This window comes from Sylvia atricapilla, chromosome 6 (assembly GCF_009819655.1).
Source record: "Sylvia atricapilla isolate bSylAtr1 chromosome 6, bSylAtr1.pri, whole genome shotgun sequence".
In the NCBI taxonomy this organism is placed as follows: domain Eukaryota; kingdom Metazoa; phylum Chordata; class Aves; order Passeriformes; family Sylviidae; genus Sylvia; species Sylvia atricapilla.
Genome location: NC_089145.1, coordinates 57809512 through 57828749, shown reverse-complemented (window position 1 = coordinate 57828749; position 19238 = coordinate 57809512). Strand labels below are relative to the sequence as shown.

General features: G+C 41.5%; 1 protein-coding gene across 1 annotated transcript; it reads right to left on the bottom strand.

The window, feature by feature from the left end:
• Positions 1-1849: 1849 nt before the first annotated feature.
• FBXO33 (F-box protein 33) lies at positions 1850-18450 on the bottom strand. The gene is made up of 4 exons (XM_066322079.1): positions 17855-18450; positions 11344-11454; positions 7741-8426; positions 1850-3839 (listed from the first exon to the last, which is right to left on the bottom strand). Exons 1-4 carry the CDS (start codon positions 18361-18363, stop codon positions 3568-3570), a joined length of 1578 nt encoding a protein of 525 aa, XP_066178176.1. The 5' UTR covers positions 18364-18450; the 3' UTR covers positions 1850-3567.
• Between the last annotated feature and the right edge of the window lie 788 nt (positions 18451-19238).

Below are 19238 nucleotides of genomic sequence, written 5' to 3'. Positions count from 1 at the left end.
CTCAGGTTTATGCAGTAGGAAGCAGGTAGATGGTAACCTGTCAAATGTAGAAAGGTCACACAAAAGTGTATGTGAAGAAGTCACTGTTCCACCCACTCCCAAAAGAATAAGCAACCTAGTTTTGAGAGATGAAGGCTTGTGTTCCAAGCTCCTGCAGCTGAACCTAGAATGCTTGACTAACTTGACATCGTCATCTCTTCAGGAAATACAAAGAAACAAAAGTAAAATTCCTTTTGAGATTAGGCAAGCAATTTCATAATAATTTGTAAGGTCCCACTCCAAATGCAAGAGAATATTAAGATCATCCTATGTCCTAACAATTACAGATCACTTCAGGTTGAATCTCTTCATCCAGGTATCACTATTAAAGATTCCTGCTGAAAATACAGTCAGACAACAAACCCCATTTTTATCTGTTCCTAAGACAGGAGAAGGAATCGGGGGTACATTTCTCCAGCACTGCTTAAGGTATGGCTTTCACCACACACTCCTGCTTTACTGGACTCCCTATAATTTCCAAAGTAGAAAGATTCTAGCCATCTGCTTTAGTGAGTAGACTGCAGGCTGCATGAAAAGGATCAGACCTAGAGCCTTTTAACAACAGAGCCATTTCTAAGAGCCAGCTCTGACTGCAACTGCAGCGAGTGAAAGGGCTGCACACATCTCTACTGTAGTCAAGTGGGCTGCTTCTCCTGCTCCTCACCTTATCTTTCAAGATTAAGTTAATTTAAACAGTTAATTAAAAGCAGATAATAGGTTAGACCAAACAGATTAAAAACACATTTATACAACAGAAAGGCAAACAGGTTACTTCCCAACTCTGTTAACTAAGGCAGTTACCCATAAAATGCAGTAGCTTGCTGAGAGAAAATTACCGTTCTGTGACTGTTTAAACCACAAGATGCAGAATTTGCTTTGTTTCTGGCTTTTTCTGGGTGACTTCCTGAAATCTTGAACCCTTCACAACCAAACTTCAGGTGCAGACGCTGCTGAGCAATCACTGTCAGATTTATCTGCTACATAAACCTCCCTCCTGAGGCTGAGCCCTGAAAGGCACCGAGACAAGTCCCAATATTTCATTTTACTGAGAAGTGAAAAGCTGTAACTGTATTTACCTTATTACCCACAGCATCTCTTCAGTATGTTGGCAAATGATCTTGCTTACCAAACCTGGATGATCTAGGAAAACTGCTTGAACCAGCAGTGCAATTTCCACACTTGGCAGCAGTTTGGGCTATGGTAACATGGAAGTTCAGAAGCCCAAATGAAGTCCGTGCTTGGCACGCACACACTGCCCAGCCACTCTGCCAAGCCTCACAGCACAGTCAGCCACTGCAGGCCACAGCAGCTCTCCAACAGCTGACCAGACATCTGCAGCTTTCATTCCAAAGGCACAGCTGTGCACCCTGAGTACGGATAAAACGTCAAACCGAAGCGTTGCAGGTATTCAGAATCTATTTAATAGTGGGACACCAAAGAAGTACTACACATTTTTCTTGAGCACATTAGATTTTGATTTAAGCGATTGCAATTGATGCAGTAATTTCTCAAAAATAGTCTTCTATATTCTACAATCCACAGTTTACTGTATCAGTCTAATAGGTCATATAATGATATACTGTTTGTGCTAACTGGTCTGATCTTTAGCAAAGCATCCTTCCCGTTCCTCCACCACCCCAAAAAATGTTGACAAAATTCAGCCAAATTAAAAAAAATTGTGACTTATTTTAGATTTTTCTGCTGACCTAAACACAATGGGAGCTACTAGTTATACACATCTTATGAACGATGTTGCATTTTAATTCTAAAAATCTTCATGCTAATAACAATAAAGTATTTTATACAGCGATCAATTTTTAATGCTTTATTCATTGATTAAAAGAATATAACATTTAACATAAACCATACAACATCAGTCATCAAGTCAAACATTCAGCTGGTTTCCTTACATTTTCTGTCAGGAGTTTTTTTTTTTTTAATCTGATCACATTTGTAAGATAAAATCTCACCACATCTGGCATATACACACACTGTGCCAGTGGATTCACTCTACTGATGTACATATAAAATCCGCATGGTATGTGCTCACTGGAGACAAAACAGCGCACACCTGTCAAAAGGTCATTTTAATATAAGATGGTAAAACCATTTGTAAAACACATATAAACTTTTTCCATAAATAGAATCATATCTGGACATCTGTTGCATAAATTGTGTTTTCCAAAGCTTACAATATAGCAGCCAGGTCTCAGCACTGCTGGGCACCCACGTTGGCCACTTACTTTATTATTGCAGACTGTCCTTTAAACATTAAATGCACAACATTCGTACCACTTAAAACTGGGGTCAGGTGGAAGTCTCACAGAGACCACGTCTGTACCGCGGTTGCCCTGAAACAGTTACATCGGCTTCTAAAGCCTCTCAGATATAACAAGATTTTAAAACATACTTCATGGAATGTTCTTCATGCATCATAGCAGCTCATACCTGTGATAGAACAAGCTTTGTATTTGTTTCCTTTCCTTCCTTTACATTCACTATTCACAGTGAAACAGGTGCATGTTTGTTAAGAGTTCTGAGGTTGCTGACTGAGCCACAGCACAGCTGTGTACCACAGGTCGAAATTCGACCTTATATATTACAATCTAGCAGTATCTGGCTGGCCAAAAGTTGGCCTACCCCTGCCAGCATGTGGGCACTTCTTCGTTTTTAATCTATTCTTTGGCAGCTGACACAGGCGCTGACAGAGAAAATCCAGTGACTTGGTTGTTAGGGATTTCACGACTAATGTTTGTTTGCAGGTGTAGACCTTTGTATTGAAATCTTCACTGTTCTGCGTTTACCTCACCGGAGTGCACATTTCTTGCTTTCTCCTTTTAAACTTTGGCCCAAAGCTAACTTTTAAGGAAGATGACAGAACGTGAGAACAAACAAGGAAGAGTTTGCAAAGAATCCAAAAGACTACAGCTTTATGGAGTGAATCTGTAAGTGCAGGAACCTGAACGCTAGTGTTTCACACCGCCGCTTAGCAGCTAAGGAAAGCCGGGAATGGAGTTAAGCCATGCTGCAGAATCCGCACGTGAAATCAAGCAAGGTAAGAGTCTTAGAGTGAACAGCCCTCGACAGGCTTCTTGTCCCTTAAGCCTCTTAAGTAGCATGCTACTGGATTAAGCATACAATGACAGCATAGAAATCCACTGGGCTATGGATATGGGTATTAAAAACAGTTGGCTCCCAAGCACAGGACTCCAATATAATAGCAAAATAATTCAAAATGCAGTTACTCAATTAAAGTAAAGTTAGCCGGCAACCTCAGACAGCCTTTGGCTGTATCTTTGCAAGGTTTGGTAGACGAGTCCATTAACCGTGAAAACCCTAAACACTGCCACTTTCAGCTTCTAAACCAATACCCGACTACGTTCTTTGATCAAGAAGTAGAATACACATATATAATTCTATATAGCTAATACTGATTAAACACAGCACAAAAGGGGTTAATTCACACTACCGAAAAAACATAATAGGACCCTACTTGCATATGTAACCACAGGAATTGTAAATAAGGGGCTAAATGCCTTCACTGAAGCTTTGCATCTCTCTGTAAAAGTGACGGGTTGGCTCAGTGAAGACACTGAGCAGCTCTATGTCCATGACGGCGTGCCAAGGGCGACCCAATCCGAGAGATACTTGCTCAATGAAATTGTGTACTGGATCCACATCCTGATCAGCCAGTTCTCCTTGGTCGAATTCAATGCTTTCTTCTGTGACTTCCAGTACTTTCAGGTCAGAGCCACGAAGACGAGCAATTGCTATAAGATTATGAGCCCAGACTGTGTAACCTATGGGGAAAGAAAAACAAGGTTGCTCTGTCATTTTCCTACAAGCATTTTCTTACTCTAATACTTAATACCAGACCATCCCAATATCTCTCCCAACCTGTTCTGTCATGTTCCACCTGGCAGAATTCTCCTAAGGCCTATGATGGGGGCTTTCTGGTTTCAAGTAGTGAAACCCCCATTTTACATTCTGAATAAGAAAGTATAAAAATACTTCAGATAGTTTCATCAAGCTTTTCTAGATCTTTTTCTCCGACTTGCAGAGCAGTGGACTATAGTAAGTTATATATAAAATTTCAAACCTCCTATGATCTACTCTGTAGTAAAATTAGAATGAGAAAAGTGAGTTATCAATTAACTAAATGCATAAAAGGACTGCTTTAAAACTCTGCTTATGCTAAAAAAAAAAGATTTGCTCTCATTGCTTTAGAAAGTAGACATATTAAAAAAAAGCCACCACCAAGCAAACAGAAAGTCAGCATGCACACACACACATATATATAAAATAAACTACTCGTTATTCTGAGATAAAATATAATTACAAAGCTTCCTTCTCTTCACACTGTATATTAGCATTCCTCTTTAAAAGCTCCTGCTCCCCAGACCTGTAAGCTTTCTGTGCCCTGGCTAAGAGAAATGCAAAGTCCCTTCCTACTCAGATGCAAACCACAGATGGTCTGGGAACTTCCCTTTTGGGGAGCTCTGCCAAATCCACCCTTCCACTGCAAAAGGCAAGACTCATTTCTGCCTTCATCATCATTCTCGCAGGTGCTAAGCTTCTTGGTGAGATGCCCAAGTAGATTCCAAGTAAAGCTGCAGTCTGCACACTATTTGAACTGGGGAAGCTAAACTGCTGAGAAGTAAAAGCTAACTGTGGTTTGGTCTTCCAACAATGTAGTTAACATGCTCTACATCATAATGTATCAAAATAAAACAGACAGCCAGAGAATGAAGAAAAGATGTCAAAGTAATAAAGAAAAAATTCTGTTCTGTTTTCTTTTACTTTCTTTTTAATTGTGTCTCTGGAAATATGTTGGTTAGAGTAGGTTTTCAACGAAGAAGCCTGCCCACATCTGTAACACTCATTTCTGGTATATTAACCATTAGGAATGCATGAATCCCCACAATCTTCATCTGCTGGATACTTCACACAACTGTCCACAGAAAATGAAGCTGTCTTAATTCAGGCAGCTTAATTCACTGTTCCTTCTTAATAGGAACATAGAACTCAGTGGAAAATTCCTCCCTGCATGATGAAACACTCCTGTCAGGACATGAAGGAGCTCACACCACCTTCTAGTTATCTTGACTGTAAAGGAACTTAACAAAGAAATCCTTGAAAGCAAGTGCAAGAATAAAGGGGAAAAAACCAAACAAACCCTGTACACAAATCCCCTTTATCATCATGTGGTCATGTATATGGCTTTTACTGTAACTTTTTATGGTGAGATTCTCTGTGCACTAGAAAAATCATTCCCAACTCATTTTAAAATAACTCTCCTTTCAAAAGTTCTGCCTGAAATTTCTTTGTGACCTCCCAGCTGTCAAAGAGTCTCTGTCCAGCTAAGTATTCAGAGGTATGAGGAAATGATCACTTCATTTACTGGCATCACTGAACAACAAATTTACCATGAGCACACTGTAATTTGTTCTTCCTTGCCAGCAAAAATTTCAACTTTAGTTTCGCTCATGGAGAGAATAAAACTTCACCAGTATGCTTATAACACAAGGTCATAAAAATCCATGTGGAAGTATCCTTCCCTTAAGGAGGAAGAAAAAACAAAAAAAGACCTTTGTTCTCACAGATGGACCATGCTTTTTATCCACAGTGCCGTATCATACCACTACAAGAGTCCTACTGTCTCCATCACACACTCTTCACACTCTTTCTTCCTTCTGCAAGAATGTATTTAACATCTGCCATCCTCTGGCTCCTGGACATGCTATCTTGGTGGAAAGATGGTGACTTCCCACAGAAGACAACCTCGAGGCAGCCCATATAAAGTATCCTTAGCATATCTTTTCCCCTTCCTCTTCTATAACTGATGCAAATCAAAGCTTTTTCAAAAGCAAACTAATACCAGAAGAGGAAACATATATATAAACACACACACAAAAGCCTGAGAAGCAGTGGAAACTGAAGAATAACCACTTTGGAAAACAGAAGAAACTTGAGCACTTGAATCAAGTTATGGCACCTTCAACAAAACCACTTTCTTTTCCTGAAGGAAACGTCACAGTGCATGACAAGTGGAGCCAGAAAACATTATATGGTAATCCTCAGGGAATCCAAGCATGAGGCTAAGATGCTGTACTGAGGCTTCACAGCACTCTGGGTATCCCTTCCTAACAGTGTTCCATCTACAGTTACTACTCTCCAAGAGCGATGCTTGCGGTGTAGGACTAGAGAAGTTATGTCCACAGCTTCGAAAAGATCAGGAGGCATTTATAAGCAGCTTAGCTAGCTTCTGCTGCAATGAGGGGGAAAAGAAGGGTAAAGACTGTGAATCCTGATGTAACACAAGGTGGTATTTGGCCATTTTCTCACACAGGCAGACACAGCATTTCTCCAAAGAAAGGTGATGTAGCAACAACCATTTGCTACACAGAAGCATGAAGGACATTTTCTTTCCCAACGCTCTGCACAGATGAATACTTTCTACTGAATAGATATGTGCTGATATTAAATAATACTTACACTAGCTTACGTTCAGATGTTTCACTAGCTTTTAAAGTTAGATAATATATTAGAGGACCTTTCTGTAGCAGGAAGATAATTTAAGGTAACACAGTTTTAATTTTTTTTAGAAGTCCTCAAATACGCACCCAAATTTTAGAAGAAACTGCTTAAATCCACACGTAGACTGATAGTCATGTACCAGTACCCAAAATCTGTCTCACCTGGAAACTATTAAGGAGACAGCTGAACTGATCATGCCTCCCCTACCCTCAGCAATGATTTTTCCAGTAAAAGATCATGGGGAAAAAAAAAGCCAATACAGCAGGACCTTCTGACTTCAACCAATGGAAATCTGAATGCCCACCTCCTGCTGCTGAAGGTCTCCTGTTTGTACTGAACAACTGGAGATTTACTGCCCCAAGCAGTCTGAGGAAACACATTTATTCTTATGCAATACAATACAGTCATTGCTTAATTCCTTCATGCATCAGCAAACTTGGTCTTGGCAATTTGCTTGATTCCAGCACAAATAAAAAACCATTATTCTGCATTATTTCAGTTTCAGGTGCCTTAAAATTTGCAGACTGCTGTAACTTCTACCACCAAGTGCTCTATTGTTGACAGGGCTGAATAATTTCTAAAAGTTATTTGCTACTGTATGGCAAATAAAAAGGTGAGGTAAACCTAGCTCTGGTATCACTGGTGAAACCAACACATTCAGTGAGGCAACCCCCTCCAATATTTTTCAGCCTTCATCTGCTGGTAGTCTTATGAAATTGCTAACAAATTCCTTCTTCTCAGCTTTGGAGCACTTAACTTGTGGTATTTACAAACAGGAAGCAAAATCATCTAATCTTGCCAGCATATGAGCTCACAGAAAAACAGCAAATGTTTTCAGTTCACATACACATAACCAGTCACTTAATGGAACTTGCACCGTGCAGACCACTTGGAGGAAAAGCCTCTTGGAATGCTCACTTCTCAGGTTATCCTCCACTTCTGTGAGGAGTTTAATAAAATCCTATGTGACTTCTCAACAGAAGTTAGTTAAGATACTAGCATGTTTAAAACTCATATAAATAAACACCTTCAACAACAGCATGTACAGCAATGGTGCAGCAGCCTTTTGAATAACATGCCACTAAATCACACTATGATTAGAAAGGCTGAAGGCTTGTAAGCACTTAAAAACCACATTCTATGCCCATGCAATGTGTTACCTACCATGAACAGCTAGGAGAGAGAGTCTTGTGCACCTCCAGGCTAGTAAGACAAGTGGATCTTCATTCCGGTTGTCACTGAGATCTGGGAAGGCAGACATATCTATCACATCATTCATTAGTATAAAATGAGTGAGGAACTTGTCATACTGCCTGGATATGAGGTCAACAACAGCCCCTGAAACACAAGTGACATAGCTGTCAAAGTGAATCCTCTCTAGCGGGATACTGGGCTTAAGAATCCTTAACATATCATCACTCTTGACATCAAAAGCCATTATATAGACCCGAAGATTAGTGCTGTTGCGAGTCAGAGCCTGCCAATTCTCATCTTTTGGCATATTGTCCAATGACTTGTGCATTATGGAAACACTGTGGACCAGGAGAGACAGTCGATGCAAAGGCACATGGTTGCTGTCAGCCAGGACTCTTGCCATCTCAGCTGTAAAATCACAGAAATCCAAAGCCAGCGAACGCAGATTCACAAAGCGCTCCAATTCAACCGCAGTGATAAGAGTGGTATTACCAGGGATGTGGTTGTCCAATAAGCTCAGATGTTCCATGGTGTTGGCTATGGGGTTTGATAAGGAGGACAATGATGTGGGAGTTACTATTTGCAGCATTAACCCACAAGACAGCCATTTCAATTGCCTGCTATTGCCTAATATCTCTTCAAACAGCTGTTGGATTCTGTAAGTAAACAAAACAGACAATGATCCTATTAAACATGGTTTAGTCTTACCAACGGCATACCATTCAATTTTTTTATTCAAGAATTATTCTTCCTTCATTTATAGCCTTATTCTGCAGGAAGATGCTATTATTATAGATCTTGTGAACTGCAACCTGACTGCAGACCTCCCAGAGCATTTTAACATCCTCTGCACTTAAAAGGTTCAAATCGTAAACTAAAGAAATATGTACTTTGTCAAAAACGGTGACACACTATGAACCTTCACTTCATGTATTTTCCAGCATGTATTTAACACCCCTCCTACACACATTTTGAGGTTATGCAAATAAGAAAACCTGTGATGCTTTTCAAATGCAGCTCTTGTTTTTAAAAACAGCTTTTTGTATTTCCTAACTTCTCCAGAACTGCAAATTTAGTATGGAAAAAGAGTCATTTTCAATGAAAGGTGGCAGAAATTTAATTTTGAGAGTAAGTTAGAATGATGTGAAATTACCTGTTTGATCTGTTCATTAAAAGGTAAAGGACAAACACACCAGAAGATTCTTTAAATAATTCCAACATACAATTAACTGTATTTTCAAGTGCCAACAGGTTCATGTTTTACCCAAACAACTTGGACTCAGTAACATTTCAATTTCAAATTATCAGTGCCAGATTATGATGAACTTATTCTGATGCACCCACCTCTCCTATCCCTTTTTTGTAGTGAATAGATGTTCTTTACGTTATTTTGTTCAAGAAGGCAACAGAAGTATTTTAAATTTTCAATATTAAATTCAAATAGTACAGTCACACCCTAAAATTTTTCTCCATGTAAGTATTTTTCCAGTCTTCATTCCAAAGTTGTAAAGAGTCCTCCTGCCCAAATGACAAGTGTTCTTTTAGCATATTAGACACATGTGTAGGTAAGTATTTTATCTCAAGCCCTGGTCAGCATGGCAGAAAATAAGCTGAGCCAGGCTATGACAGCCCCATAAAACATCAAGAAATAAGATCCAGTAAAAAAACAGCAGAAATTTTTGTTCTCCAAATCAGGTAATGGTTTTGCACAGAACACTACTTCTTTTATTGGTATGAGGATCTGTATACTTTATACATCTATACAAGAAAATATTACAGAATTTTTATTCTCATCCATGTAAATTTAACAGAGATAATGTCCAGGCAAAATTAAAGGTTTAGGCCAGTATCCAGACTGGCAGCAGAGAGCCACTAGCACCTTAAGGTGACAGAACAAGGAAATCACATAGGGATATTTACCAAATATCTCTCTAGTTCCCAAAACTTTGTAACTCAGTTCTGGGCAGAGGTGACTTTATGTATTTTGCAGCTCTCAAGAGACTTCACTTCTACAAATTCATCCAGGTTCCTCCCTTAGTGGAGTAAGTGTTTAACAAGCACAACACCCAACAGTAAAGAACTTTGCAGTGTGATTACACCCTCTGCTTGCTTGCTCTGGACCTGTCACCTACTACCTTTGATGCCCCATAACCCTTCTGTTGTAATGAAGTTAAAAGATCAGTCCTCATTCATCCTCTCTCTTGGCAAATCCTTATTCATCCCCTCCCTTGCCCATGTGTGCTTTCTTCCTTCTCCTATGAAGGTACTAAGATTGCAAGGCCTGACTTCACCCAAGTGGAAAAGCTGGCGTGGTAACTGTATTTATTTTATACCTCAGCTGCCAAGGTTTGGCCTAGGATAGTCATCAGGTAAAAAGACTTCAATACATCCAGATTTCTCCAAACATTTTATTTTAAATTGAGGACTCGCAACTGTGACACAAATGAAACAGTTTTAAACAACAGGTAAGACCCATAGTGTAATTTTCCATTCAATTCCTAAATTCATTTTGAGTTAGGATGCACCTCATTTCATCCTGGCAATGTTTGTTTCATAACTATTCTTGTCAGTGCTTAAATTGAAGGCAGATTATCTCACAATCCCCTCAGAAAAAGATTCTACCACAGCAATCTCAAATTTCTTCCCAAGACTCTTCCCTCCCCCATACACATCCCCAAAAGGTGCTGTAATGCTTGCAGCAATGGTAGGATTTGTTTTGTAATAGCCCAGGTAATCAATCTTAATAGTGCTTTTAATATTTTACAGACCTATTGAAGAAAAAGCAATTTTGAGGTGTTCAGGAGAATACTACCATCCGTATGCCTCACTACATCAAAAAAAAATCTGTTTACATTGTGGTTCTCATACATCTTAAACATCTGAGCTTAGAAGAATACTGTTTCAGTACCTGCAAAATTTAATAAAAAGAAATATGACATAGAACTCTGCAGCTCTAGGGTAGCTTTTCTCCCCAGTGGGAACTGCAGTAAGAAACTTTTTAAAAGAGAGCAAATGATTTAATGCAATCTGCACATCAACTTTCTAGTGCAAGCACCAAAGTATTTATCCAAGTATTTAGATTTGTCCTGGTAGTCTAATGAACTGTAGGTACTAAGAAAACTTTCTCCAGTTCTTAGCCTTTCAAGCAAATTTGAAAGAGAACATTAACACAAACATGTTTTCAACTCTTGTGAAATACAAGAGATTACTTCCTTTTCTCATTTTTTTCATGTACAGCAATAGTAAGAGGTGCTCATAACAGTCCCTCATTCCTCTTCCCCTTTTGTGACATTAACATAATATTGTTTCTAGAACACAATGAAAAGAGGAAAAGAAAGGATTCTCACCCTGCTGAGAACAGAGGGAAAAAAACCCAACAAAAATACAACAGCCACAAAATCAGACTATTTCATGTAAATAGCAGGAGCAATAATTTAGATTTTCACCCTGTTAAAAAACTTAAAAGCTTTTCAGTCATGTATTTCAGGAATTTCTGTGTTCAGTTATTAATTTTGATTATTTTCACTATTGTTATTATTATTCTGTATTTGATAATTTACAAATGTAACTTACTGCTTAATCTTCTTGCCATCAGGGTCAACTTTTCCAAGGTAGGTATTTGATATAGTTCCATGTTGCTGCAGAATGCTTATATCCCCAAAGAGACTTAACTTCTGGAGGTTCCTAGGAAACAACAAAACGAAAAGGAATCTGTGTGGGAAATCATTCTGGATAAGACAAATGCAGGCAATAAACCCCATTATTACACTGAACATACAGCCTGTGTTGGGAAACTTACTACTGTCCTGGAATGCAGACACATATGGAACTACAGAAAATGAGACTGAAGTAAAAGGGAAAGAGGACTACACAAACTGCTGAAGCCAGCTGGTTTTCAGTCAGCACAGAAATATTTTCAGCAGGCCTGCAGCACCACAAAGAAAACTTACAAGTAGTTCCATGCAATTTTTAATCATCGGAACATGTGTGTTAAGTGTCACAGATAAAAACATGAAATATTTATTCCTTTTAACTTTAACACTGCACCTAATGCCCAAGAAGAACACAACCACAAACAGCCCTGCCTGAGCAGTTACATCAGCTGAGTTACAAACAGGAGCCCAAACCTGCCTCAATCACAAAGCTCAGACAGGAAAAGCAAAAGCACCCCACACCCTAATTAGTGTCTAATTTCTGTTACATCAAAGTAGAGGAAACTCTTCTAATATTATCCATCAGTAAGGGACAGTGGTCCACCATGATACATGAATTTAACTTTAGAAGGGACACCTAAAAAGAAGTGAAAGAAAAACCTCTGAGAGTTGATGCTGAACATGACCCAGTGCACTAGACAAGTCACTTTTCTTTACCCTAGTTCAGTTTCCTGATTTACATCTTTTCTATTCCTAAAACAGATCAAGAAAGAGAAATGCAAACAACTGCAGTTTTAAAGTAGCTATGTAGCATTTACTGTTATTATTTTTGTAACTGACTTTTGGGTCAACATTGCTTTTATTTATATATGCTGTAAATCAGATTTACTCCTAACATGCAAGGGCTAGTCTGCAATTGATAATTAACAAGACAGAAACTCCAGTTCCACCACAAATGGACACATAAGTTAAATTAATCCTAAACAGTAGATGCCAATTAACCTGTAGCTCACAATTACATGAGTTACCATAAATCCTTGTTTCTTCTGGCCCACAAAGCATATGCTAATATTTCAAATCAGCCTTGAGGAAAATGCAGTATGATTACCATGCTCAAAGCATAGGGAAGCTCTGGTACAGTTCACTACCTCCACAGTACAACCTGATATTCTACTAAGAGGAGAGGGGAGGAAAAAAAGGATTAAGCAGCCAAGTTTTACATTTTTAGAAGGTATGAGTCGAGGTCTGTAATTGTTATCTACCATAAATCGTCATTTACTGTTTTGCAGTTCCTGTACTCAAAAACAGCACACTGCCTGAAATCTACCTACTGTTGCACTTGCTACTTTTTTTTTTATAGGAGAACAACTATAGAAAAACTTAATAGCAAGATTCACAAGCTTCATATAAAGTTTGACAAATACTGGAGTCATATTACCTAAAATTTACAACTGTGTCTGAAATTGTAACCATATATTTCATATTTTAAACACGGGCCTATTGTACTGACGATACACTAAAAAAAACCCGAGCCTTAAAATATTATCAGTATTCTACAAATCTCACTAAGATGTTGCCTAATCATACTGAAGAATAAGCTTGGCAGGGAAACCTAAAACACTGGCACACCCAACTGAGAGTATTTTGGGCTCTTTTTTTCCTCAAAAGCTGTAAGAGATAGTCTGGTATGACAGGGAAGTAGCAGAAACCTCCACCTGGTGTGAAAAGTATTGTTCACAGCCAAAGCTATAAATAAGGCTTTTTCTTTTGATCGCGGTGACTTATTTGTGAGAGTCAAGAGCCAAAATGCAGTCTTCAGGACAGTTCTGAATCACCTGCATATTCACATCAAACACAGGTCTTGGTTTGTGCCACTCACACCGCCAGCCAGTGCTACAGTAGGATGTGGGCAGACATTAACATGATCACCAAAGTACAGGACACATGGAACAGTAATTACTAGCACCCCACACATTTTTACTTCATCTTTTTGACTGCCATTTCATGCAGCACAGAGACAAATGGAAAAGTTCTCTGCCTGAAAACTTAACCAGTGACAATATCCATTTATTTTTCCATTCATAGCAGTTATTACAACCAACAAATCTGACCACAGTTCAACACAATGTTAGATTTTTGCTACTATTTGCAGTGTTATAGAACTCCATGACATTCAGCTCACTGCTCATCTTTATTTCAGAGTCAGTAAAGTGATTCCTATCTAAATAAAATTATTCCAAAGTTACTTATTTTTTGCTAAAACTCATAATGGCATCTTAATCCTGTGTAGTATCCATACATACAGCTGGGGAAAAACTTATGTTTGGGAAGGATTTCTAAAACATTTCCACTAGCTCAAAAAGCGCAGTAGAAATAATAAGCTTCTCACTAGGCTCCATCTACAGTTTTGGTTGGTCTTTTTTAATACCCAATTAAAAAAAGCACGAAGTGTCCTTGCTCACATTCGAGGTGAACAAAGCAGTAAGGCACATATTGTATTACTACACTGCTTTCAGCTGCCTGTTCAGACTGAAAATGGTCATTAGGAAACATCAAAACCAGATGCAGTCTACTGTTTTTACCAATTTTTGGTAACTCCAAGAGATACCACACTTCAGCAAGACACCACAGTTTTATAGTAACTCTGCATTTTTGTTTCCGTAGCAAAGATCAGACAAGTCACACAATTTATCGTGCTGCAGAGGAAAAGGGGGGTGTCACCACTTTCCTATCTTCCTTTGTAAGCAAAGGCAGAATAGAGGAGCCTATACTTTGCTATCTTAGAGTTTATATAAAAGAACAGGATTTTCCTACTGAGTGATCACTAGGTGCTTATCAGCTGTTGTATGCACATCAGTGGAAACAGAAAGCTTGTTGCACTCCCACTCTGCCTTCTAGAACTTAAGTTTTGGAAGATCAGTTCGAAAAGATGCAGATCATGAAGATTTAAGTAGCACCATGCCCACCCACAGCCTTTTTCTCAGTATTAAGGAGAACATCAGCTTTTAAACAGTTCTATGCTTTGTTATTTCGCTACATTTGCTGTCATAAACATAAAAGCTTATGGAAAAGCTTCAGATCACTATAAACGCTACTTTAGTACCTTTTAATTAAATAAATTATAGATTTTTAGAGCTCATCAAGGTCCCAATGCTATCAGTCCCAGTATTTTGGAAGTAATATGCTGCCACCCACAAAATAACTTGAGCTCTGCTTCAAATAGGAGACAGACCTTGAACATATCTTTTTGGATAATAACTGGCTGGCAGCAGGAATATTTGTCAAAAAAAAAATTCTGTTGTTCTTAAAACAAGTTGCAGACAAGTTGCTATTTCCTTAATTCCATCAGAGCTAGCAAACGTCACTCCAAAATATTTTTCCAGAGACTTAACACACAGATTTGCTTAGAAACTAGCAATTTTATGTTGTACAGAAAATGCTCTTAGTAGCAAAACCACACATCATTCTCCTCTAGCCAAGACAGCATTTAGAAATTTCATTACTTTCAGTAATTACTTTTCTTAGGTCCTGCAGTATTGTAAATCCTCAAGAAAATCTGTAGCCATTTAAAGTACATGATTTTTCTTGCAAAGAGGAAGGTTGCTACTGCATTGCTTAATAATATATTTTAAACCCCAAAACAACATTACACAGTTAAGGAACGGCATCACAAAGGCAGATTTCTTCCTGTTCAGTTCTGAAGTGTAAAATGGAATGTTTTTTGAACTTATCTGCCAAAAAGCTATCATAAGGGCTGGCAGGAGTTATAAAAGACTGTCCTGTTCTAAACTTAATTCCAAAAGGAATGCATTTACAGTGATTCAGCCACTGGAGAAGTTAAAAATTTCCATTTCCATTATTTTGGAAATTACAATAGCTATCCTGCATACAGTGAAACACAGTGAAAACAAGAAAGAATTATAAATAGTCCTTGAGTTACAGATAAATAAAGAGATGCAGAGAAATTAATTATGGACTGCTGTCCCTCTTTAGACAAAACTAAGCATCAGGCAGGTGACAATGCCTCTGGTTTAGACATCAGCTGGTCACAGTAAAAAGCTAAGCAGCAATTTGGCATATGTCAATACTCCTTCTCACCTCTTTTCAATGTCAAAAGTTCACTTAAAGAACTAAACCCCAGTGTTCTCCCTGAAAACTAATCAGTTACAGGTAGTTATTTACAAGGAAAAAAAAAACCCCAAACATCAGAATAACTAAAAGCTTGGCCTGTTCAAAGGAAAAAACCAAATCTATTCTGAAAGCGTAACTGAGAAAAGGTCAAGTGTTTCATGTAAATTATGCCACTCTTCCCCCAATTTTTTAAATGCTCATTAAAAAACTCCTGCTGTAATAACCAGGTACCCACTGTTTCCCAGTCATGCATCATTCATTTCAAACCAAAAGTGCAGCATATAAATGATTTAGAGACAGCAAGAAAGCATGGCAATGCAAAATCCTATCAAAGTTGGTAGCTCTCCATCCCTGTCTTACCACCAAAATAATCGACCAGAGAACAGGTACTGGAGAAACAGCTACTTCTGCACAGTATTTTACTGCAGTCCTGAGTCACACTGTGCAGACAGAATCTGTAAAGTCAACTTCAGAAAGCAAGCATCCTTGTACAGATTTTAGATAAGGCCATGGAGAACTTTTCAAAAGAAAAAGTGTATCAAAAGCCTTCTCACATCACAGTTAATTTTGACAGCCTGGTATTTCAGTGAGGGGGGAAAAAAAAAAAAAAAAAAAAAAAAAAAAAGCAACAATTTCGTTTTCTAACAACGCCCCCATGCAACATCTCCTGTAGATACTACTTATTCGAAAATTCCAAGCCCAGTCATGATATTTGTCTCAGATCAGACAATCCCCACAATCACTTCAACATTTTTTTTTTCCTCTTATAACGCTGGCTGGATTTCCTGCAGATTCAACAGTGAAGTGAAAGCTCCCGAAATGCAAGAGAAGACCAAGACAGAAGAGAAGTCAAGACAGACGACCATGATTCACACACCGAGGAGTCACAGGGCAAGAAATAAATTAAGCTAAAGGTGAGCTGGGACTACTGAGCTGTTTTCTGAAGTGACGTCTGTAACTCGCAGCTGCAGCACAGGAAGTACCTGCTGGGCGCAACAGAGCACAGGAACTGAAAGTGGGAATTCACACACCACGTTTGCATTCAATCTCAAACCAACGAGGAATTGCTTTTAAAGTTCTCTCGCTACAGTTCAAAATAAAGGCACAAGGAAAGCCTCCAGCTATCCTCTCATACCCCTGGAATCAAAGGGGGCGGTAACAAGATCATGACTCAGTTGCAGACAGTTTTCTAAAGGCCATGCACAAGGTTTAATTCATCCTAAAGATGCCCTGAAACACTTGCATCTTTTTTTTTTTTTTTTTTTTTTGTTCCCATGATAGATGAAACTGTATGCGCACAGAGGGGAAGTAATATTAACTATTTCCTATCCTAAAACCTACACGGCTTTCCAAACTCATCACAACCTAACTGTAATATCTTTGCTTTCCTGTTTTACGTGCTGTCTAGAGGCCATACATTAGGATATCTGACTATTATCTTACTATCTCTACCACACCCACACACAGCGAAGAGAATGCAAGTATTTTTGTGTTGAAGACCTCAAAGCTGAGAAAACTATCTAGCCTGCCAAAGTAAGCGTGTGAAAAACACGTTTTAAATACAAACCATGGGAAAGTATTTCTAGCACTTAAATTCAATTAGGCCAAGAAAGTCCTACATGTGAACCTTTTTTTCAATGAACAAAAGAACATAAAACCTCCTCAAACCTCAGATTAGCAGGTAAGACAAGAGCTGGCAGGAAAGCTCGGCTTTTCTACAGAAAAAGACCTCACAGCTGCAAAGGTGAAGGCGCTTCACTGGGGCAGTAACTCACCGCGCCAGAGCTGTAATTTTAACTCCTCCTTACTAATTTCTCATTTCATACTTTTCCTCAAGCATACACAAGGTCTAAAGTATGTCCGCAGTAAGGCTTATTTTAAGCGAGAAAGCTGTCTTGTTACGCAGTAAATTCAAACTCCTGCCTCTCACTTGCTCCGCTCCAGCTGCATTCCCTGCCTCCATCCAAAACACCAAGAACTTTTCACTACTACAGCTGCATTTGCTTCGCGTATCGACCCGCCGCTCGCCAGCTGCATGTCTGAGCATTAATACTCCTCATCAAGCTACACCGTACGACAAAAAAAAATTTGGTAGTTCGAAGCGGCGCGTCCCCGTTTCTGCCCACCTCCCAGACTCACACAGCGCGGCCCCGAGCCCAGCCCCAGCACGAACCGGCCGCCGCCGGCTCGGGCGTTGTTTCCGCCCGCAGGAACCGGCGGCACTCGGCCGGACCCGACCCTTTCGCGGCTCGGGGCTCCGCCTGCCCCCACGGCCGGCAGCGCCGCTCCCCCGGCGGTACCTGTTGTTGCGGACGCTGCTCAGGACGCACAGCACCAGCTCCAGGTAAGTCCTCAGCAGGTCGAGCCAGCGCGGGCTCAGCGGCGGCGGCGCCTCGCCGTCCCCCGCCACCGCGGCGCCCTCGCCCGCCGCCGCCCCGCCGCCGCCGGTGGGGTAGTTGTCGGCGGCGAACTGTACGCGGAGCTCACGGACGAACCAGCCGCACTTGCGCATGAGGAACTCGAGGCGCGGGCGCTCGGCGGGCGAGACGCGGAGGCTGAGGCGGAGGCGCGGCCAGAGCGCCGGGTAGAAGAGGCACTCCCGCCAGTGCGAACAGGCGGCCGAGGCCCGCAGCCGGTCGGGGGCCGCCAGGAAGGAGAAAATGTGGACCACCAGCTCGCTGGGCAGGGAGCCGGCGCCCACCGCCTCCCCGCACACCGACATCCCTGGCGCCGGCCCCAGCCCCGCGGCGGCGGCCCCGGGCGGCGGCCCCGGCCTGGCCTGCGGCTCCTGCGACACAAACAACAACATCAATGACACGGCGCGGGGGGGCGGGCGCCGGCCGGGACGCGCCTGCTGCCGGGACGCACCACCCGCGCCGCCGCCGGGGGGAGAGCCCGAGCGGCGGAGCGGCCGCTACCATTGCCCGGCACGGCGGGGAGAGGTGGGCCGGATCACCCAGCCCTGAGGGCAGCGCGTGAAGGAAGATACCTCCGGCGCCGCGCTCTGTTTCCGCGGAGCGGCGAGAAGCCGCCGAGGCGGGCGGAGAAGGCTTCGCCCCGCGGAGGAGATGGAACGTGCCGGCGGTGGGCTGGGAGGCGGGGCCGGCGCGCCCGCCTCGCGGGGGACGTTGGCCGTTCCCCCCCGTGCCGGCGGCGCGGCGCCCCCCCGCTCCCCGCCCCTCCGGCGGCTCCCAACGCAGTGCGGCGGAGCCTCCTGCCCGGGGCGCGGCCGGGAACGCATTCCCTGCGGCTTCCAGGGTGGGAGCCGCTGCCGGGGGGCAGGAGCGGGACGGCCCCCGCCGGGCCGCGCCTGCCCCCAGCGCCCGGTGTTTAGGAAAACTTGGGAAGGGTGTCTGGTGATGCGTGGTGGCGGCGGAGGCCCGTATGGGACCGCACGTACGCCTTTGAGCCAGCAAAATTAGCTCAGCAGCATTCCTGCTGCTGCCGCGGGAAACGCGCTGACTGCGCAGGAAAGGTGGAGCGCGGCGGAGTCCGACATGTGACAGAACCCTGTGCGAGCCTGGGGGATACAGGAGAAAATGCTCCAAATCTTAGTATGCTCAGTTTCTTAAATCTCACCCGCTTTTATAACACCCGTGCCGACATCCCATGTAGGTGTGTAAAGGTGACTTCTGTGCATACAGCGTTTTAAGAGAATTTAGAAGTGTGTCACATGATGATGCT